General features: G+C 31.8%; 1 protein-coding gene across 1 annotated transcript; it reads right to left on the reverse strand.

Moving 5' to 3' along the window:
* Nucleotides 1–4218: 4218 nt before the first annotated feature.
* LOC120129830 (40S ribosomal protein S8-like) lies at nucleotides 4219–6605 on the reverse strand. Its single transcript, XM_039147236.1, has 5 exons — nucleotides 6499–6605; nucleotides 6337–6409; nucleotides 5718–6048; nucleotides 4518–4687; nucleotides 4219–4425 (listed from the first exon to the last, which is right to left on the reverse strand). Exons 1-5 carry the CDS (start codon nucleotides 6500–6502, stop codon nucleotides 4350–4352), a joined length of 654 nt encoding a protein of 217 aa, XP_039003167.1. The 5' UTR covers nucleotides 6503–6605; the 3' UTR covers nucleotides 4219–4349.
* Nucleotides 6606–6874: the final 269 nt, after the last annotated feature.

A 6874-nucleotide genomic window follows, 5' to 3' on the forward strand; every position in this document is an offset into this window, starting at 1 on the left:
AATTAATTTATAGTTATTATTTTTATGATATAAAAGAAAATTTCTAGAATAAACATCTCACTTTTAAATACACCACTAATACGATGTAATGATATACACTATTAATTAAATTATTTTTATTAAAGAAATATAAATAATTTCAAAGACTTATCTGCAATTAATCTTTTATAAAAGTTTAATTTTAACTTTAATAAAAATATAATTAAATTTATCATCGATTATATCAAATTTACCGTTCATTATAATTTTAATATTTTTTAATAAAATAATACTTAATTTAATTATATTCTTATTATAATTATAATTATAATTAAATTTGTAATAAGGTGTTAATCACGAATAAATCTTTCAAATTTTGAATATTTTTCATAAAAATAATTTATTCAGTGATGTGCAACGATGTATAAATATTTTATATTTAAATAGTGAAAATAAATTTAAAATATTATATAATAATTATTACAGCACAAGTTGAACCCTAAATCTTAAGGTGTTAATAAAAATTGTTATCCACTTACATCATATTGGTGAATTTGATCAAAAGATTGATCATTACAAAAGGTTTAAACCTTAAAACCTTTTGTTGAAATTTTACTTTAGAAATAAAATACTATTATGATTTTTTTTTTAATAAAATAGTTTTAATTATCTAAGTTAACACATTTATTTTTTGTAATTTTAAATAGTTTACTAAAGACTTAATATAAAAATAAGTCCACAAATTATACCACTTTTTCTAAATAGGTATCTAAACTTTTTTCAATCAATTCAGATGCCTAACATTTTTAACGTCATCATTTTAGTTGTTCGGACTGTAACTACTGTTCTGCGTTAAGGGACATATGTCGCATTTATAAAATTAAAAAAAACTTAAAATTATAATTTTTAAAAGAAAAAACCCAAAATTTTATAAAGTATAAAAACTCCAAAACTTTTAAAATTTTAGTTTCAATCCCTTTGTCACTGTAGGCCGTCACCACCATCGTCAATCGACCGACCACCCAATGACGTGTGATCGACCAACCAACCATGATAAAAAAAACCCTTTGTTTTCACAACGGGCCCGAGCACCCAACTATTATGTAAGTGCAACATTTTGCGAATGTCGATTTCCACCTCTATAAATGATTTTCGCTACAATTGAAGGTTGGAGTAGGGGATTTCGACCATTGGATGTTCTTTCGGCCATATATCGTTGAAATTTTGGTCGATTGACTTTGATGGTGGATGCCAATGATGACATATGGATTGAAATTGGGGTTTTTAAAATTATAATTTTAGAAAAAAATGGATTTTTTAAATATAATAACATTTATTTAAAAAATTCAGAATTATCAAAATGTGACACATGTCACTTAACGAAATTTCTTGACGACGGTTAGATCCAGACACCTAAAATGGTGACATTGGACACTTGGATTCTTCGGAAAAAAATTAAACATCGATTTGAAGAAAACGGTATAATTTGAAAACTTATTTTTATTAAACCTTTAATAAATTTAATAAATCCAAAGCATTCAATGTTACATTTTTTTGGCCCAATAGGGCACCACTGTAATTTTTTGGCCCAATAGGGCACTACCATAATTATTTGGCCCAATAGGGTACCTCAAAAATTAATTTGAGATCTACAACATTTTTACAGTCCAAGGCGAACTCGTCACATTGAGGTAAAGAATTCTATGAGATATAATTTTTATATTCTGGACCCAATATTTTAATATTTCTTGCAAAACTCGTCACCTCGAGGTGACAAGTTCTATTAAAAAATTATTTTTTCCAGATTATTATGCGAATTTAATGTTGGAAAGAAAAAATACACAAGAACTCATCACATCGAGGTGACGAATTATGTTAGAATTTTTTTTTGCTCTCCAAAATGTGGTCGATTATGTTGAAAAGAACAATAAACTATGAACATTATATTAGATTTTCAGAAATGCACATTAGCAAGAAAAAAACTACAAACTTAAAACTTTAACATAAGGACATAAATAGGACTATTTCAATCAATAAAGTCTATTCTTGATCAACATAAAGATTATCGGCATGCTTGATATCTTGGGAGATGTGGACAATGCTTCCTATTGTGGCCCTTCACCTCCATAGTGGCCACATAGCTTCGACAGACCTTGCTCTCTTTCAGGGTCATCCATATTAGTATGAATTCGATTAGATTCAGGGTAACCCCTCAACTTCCTTCGTAATTGCGGATTGAGCAACCATTCTTCAGAGACAATAGGTGGTCAATATACATCGTTCGGGAGATACCTAAACTCGTAACTATATATTAAAATAATGACCTATTTCACCAACTTTTCAGTGTTCATTTAATCATCTTCAACAACTATTAATATGCGTGATTCGAAAGCTATTTTACTTTGTTATTGAAGCAAAAAAAAAAAAAAAACCAGAACACCTTCAATCTTTCACTTCCAAAGCTTGAGTTTTTTTTCAAACATGTCAACTATTTGTTCAATTGTTTTTTACGAAACCACGTGTTTCCCAAAATACATTCAACTACACGAGTTGAAGTTCAGTATAAAAACAAGAGTTCTACTCGGCAACAATAGAAGAGTATATTCTTTATATTATAAATTTCAACTATCATGCACGAGGTTTTATCTAAACGATGATGTAGACATTTTTAGAATGATTGAGACATATTACTATCACTCTTTGTATAATGTCGATTTGTTTGTAGAGTTCGATGATCTCGACCTTGCTCGTACCATTGAGGATGTTGCTTCCAGCTCGAATATCCCACCAACTCAGACAAATGATCAAGAAATGAACATAGATGATGGAGACCCAAAAGCGTGGTTCCAATTTATACGTGAACGACAATAACAAAAGGAATGGGGAATTGAAGAACTTAAGCTTACCTCTAAAGAGTTTACTGATTACGAAGATTAAAACTTCTTAATCAAAACTGCTATGTCAATGATTTTAATCTTAATCTTACCTCTAACGAGTCTACTCATTACAAGTTTGGGGACTTAGGGATGAAATTAGAATATTCAAAAGTTTAAGGATTAATTTAGAATGAGAATCATAGTTTAGGGATGAAATTAGAATATTCAAAAGTTTAAGGACTAATTTAGAATGAGAATCATAATTTAGGGATGAAATTAAAATATTCAAAAAATTTAAGGATTAATTGAATGAAAATCATAGTTTAAGGATGAAATTGTAAAAATTCAAAATTTATTAGAGTTAATTCTATTATATATCCCAAATTATAATTTTTTGCATAGCAAAATTTTGGTTTAAGCACGAACTAATTTGTTTGTGTGATTCAAAGAATCGTTATTTCTAAAAGTCGCGAGTTCAAGTATCAACAACTATAAAAGAGTTTGAACTTTATTGCAATAGTTGAATATATTTAATACATATATTACTTTATAATCAATTTTTAGTTAATTTAAATATATTGGAAATAAATAAAATATATTTTATTTCATTAAAATATTGTATCCTTTAATCTTTAATTTATGTTCTTAACTAATTATTATAATATATCATTCGAAATATTATCCCATACTTATATCCAATTAAGTTTAAAGATGAGCTTAAGGAAACTGAAATTATCCCTTTAGCTTATATCTCGTACTTATATTTGAATTAAATTCTTATTTACTTTTGCAGATTAATTAATGTCCCAGGTCTTAATATTTTTGGCTTTTTAAATATTTTAAAACATTTTGAAAAAATACATGACAAGTTATAAATATACTACATGAAAATATTAAAAAAATAATTAAAATTTAATCGATTAAATTTCTAAATTCAAGAGTCTAATTAGATAAATAAAAAACTTTATAGTTTTTTTTAATATACTGACCCAACATTTCATTTCAAAGTAAAAAGACGCATAAATGAAAACCATTAACTAATAAATAATTTATTCTTACCGTAAAATAAAATATTGAAGGTTAAATCTTCAAAAAAAATCAAAATAATTATTCGATCAAATAGAGACATTTTTACTCTAAAATGAAACATCGGGATTAAAATATTTCTAAAAAACAAAGACCAAAATGACTGTTTGATAAACATGGCATTGCACCAAATATGAACGAAGATTTAGCAAAATAAGAGGATTTAATTTGTCGTAGTGGCAACTTAGCTCAACTATTTCACTTTCAGCATATCTAACAAGTTGATCATTATAACCAAAATGGCTTGCTGCATTCATAAAGTTCAACATCATCGAACTTCAAACATGAAAAACATCATCGACACATTCAAACTAAAAGTTCAAAACATAATCATAAACGTTCTTAAAAAGTAACAAGGCAAAAAAAGAGATTCTGATGCGTAAGACGAAACCTCGCATAACAAAAATTTTAGGCAGCCCCCTTCCCCTTCTTCCTCTGGAGCTTCTTCGAGTAGAATTCCAACTCTTTGCCTTCCAAGATATATCTGCCAAACCCATTTGAGAATGATAATACTTACAATGGCGAAAACATCAGATATGCGTAAAAGTGAGAGGAGAGAGAACTTTCGAGACATACCCATCACAACGGCCGCACTGACCAAGCCTTGAGGAGATACAAGCCAACAAACGACCACTTGCAAATTGATCCTCGATGTGTGGGTCAAGCTTGCGATCCTGCTGACGTTTCTCCAGCTTCCTTTGAACATGGTTGCTCTTTTTCGTCTCCTCAGTGGCCGTTTCACCTTCCTATAAACAGAAATACCATCATTAAGCTCAATCTTGCCGAGGAGAAGCACGGAATCCAACTGATATGCTTATGCTAGCATGAAAGAAATCTATGTTGCGCTGACAGTCAATTTCCTTAGATGTATCAGTGACCAGTAAATATCTAGCAGACATGGGTATGGAGGTCCAAATCTCTAGATATATAACAAAAGTTCGGCATACACATGTCAAACACATACTTGTATCAAACACTTACCTCAGATTCAAAGCATTAGATATAGGAAAAACATCTCACATATAAATAGTTGTTGTGCCCCACTAAAGATCCTTCACACACACCATCCTCGCCCTTCACAGCTACCGAAGGACCCTAAAACACCTCCAGCACCTCAAAATTCCAGAAGAGGCAAAGAGAATCTCTCGGGATGAACAATCCCAAAGAACTAAATCTTGGGAAACTATGACTAGCTGATATGACCCTTGGCAGGCCCACATGATCCAGCAATGTCAAAATAAATAATCAACTTGCCACACCAGCCTAAACTACCTATCATGTCAATCTAGGAATAATTATTATAGACCTACGTCTGACACCGACACTAAGGATCAATATATAAACTCCCATAATGGGAAGCAAGGGGGCTTCTGGCTTTTTGGTTCACTCTCTTTCTCGCATAACCAACTCTTTTATACTGAGAAATGACTGACCACTGATATTCGGCTCTATGCCCACAGCCAAAACCAGTAGGGGTGAACTGCCATTAGCCGACACAAGCAACCTTGTTCCATCAACAATAGTCATATCATATGCACATACAGTTCAAAAGTGAGGGTAAATCAGTAGCAACAAGTAGAACCACAGACAAAAACAAATGTTCAATTGCAGATAAACTAAAATCAGCTACTTACAAAAAAACTACACACTAATGTGGACAAAATCAAGGTTAGCACAAACCAAATAATTGCTACTAAAACAATAAATTCATTCCCTAAGAGTCAATCTATTGAAGTATTATCAATGCAAACAACACATAAACAATAAACACACAACCTCTCCTTCTTTCTTGGCCGCTGCGGTTTTCTTCTTGCGACCGACTTCAACACCATAGTGCTGGAGATACCACTGCTTGAACGGAGCAGCATCAACTTGAACAATAGCACTCTTCACCAGAGTTTGTGTACGAACTAACTCGTTGTTCGATGCATTGTAAACCACATCCAAAACTCTGGTCTTACGAGTCACTGACTCGCTTCCCCATGAGTAATTCCCCGTGTCAAGTCTCAGAGCTCTCCACTTCACATTTCCACCACGAACCCTAATCCTCCTTACAGTTTTGTTGCTCGACAGCTTCGTGTTCGCCGGTTGCCTTCCGAGTTCATACCTTGAAAGAAAAACCAACAAAAAATTAGCAAAACACATACATACTAATTTAAAACAAAAACAATTAGACAACACAATCAGGGATTTAAATAGTGGCTCGCTATCAGAAAAAGGAAATTATATAACAGTAGCAGTGCCCTCCAAAAATGTTATTATACCCACAATGACCGTGATAATATCCACTACGTCCGCAATAACGATAAACGGGAAGCAACAACAAAAAAACACGACCGAAACCGTAATTTAAAACCCTGAACGCAAAAAATAAAATAAAGGGTTTGTTTATTACTTTCTCTTCTTCCTCCAAGCCTTCTTTTTACCACCAGTGGCACGCCTCTTGTGCATCGAATCACGAGATATACCTGCAAAGAAAATGAAGATAAACTCATTAAGCAGAAAAATTACATGATTTTGAAGGGTTAGTGACGAATTAGAGGGATCTGAGAAATACCCATTTTGGATGAGGGAAATGTTCAAGCCTTCTTTGGGGCTTTTTTGAAGCTAGGGTTTGAGTGGAAGCACGGCAGCCACGGACGGGTATGTGAAGCTTTGCTATATACGAAAACCCTAGCTAATGGAAATTATATTACTACCCTAATTGGATTTCGTTTATTGTATGGCATAGTAGTCATTGAATACATTACGCCTTTAAACCCAAAAAAGGTGGTTGGGTTCTTGATTTAGGCCCAAGTAGTATGGAGGTTTTTTTTACCAATAGGCACCCACCGTAATTATTTGGCCCAATAAGACATATCAAAAATTAATTTGGGATCGAGGTGATGAATTTCATAGAATATAATTTTTCTATTTCAAGCCTAATATTTTAA

Source organism: Hibiscus syriacus, unplaced genomic scaffold (assembly GCF_006381635.1).
Source record: "Hibiscus syriacus cultivar Baekdansim isolate YM2019G1 unplaced genomic scaffold, ASM638163v2 tig00110503_pilon, whole genome shotgun sequence".
NCBI lineage: Eukaryota > Viridiplantae > Streptophyta > Magnoliopsida > Malvales > Malvaceae > Hibiscus > Hibiscus syriacus.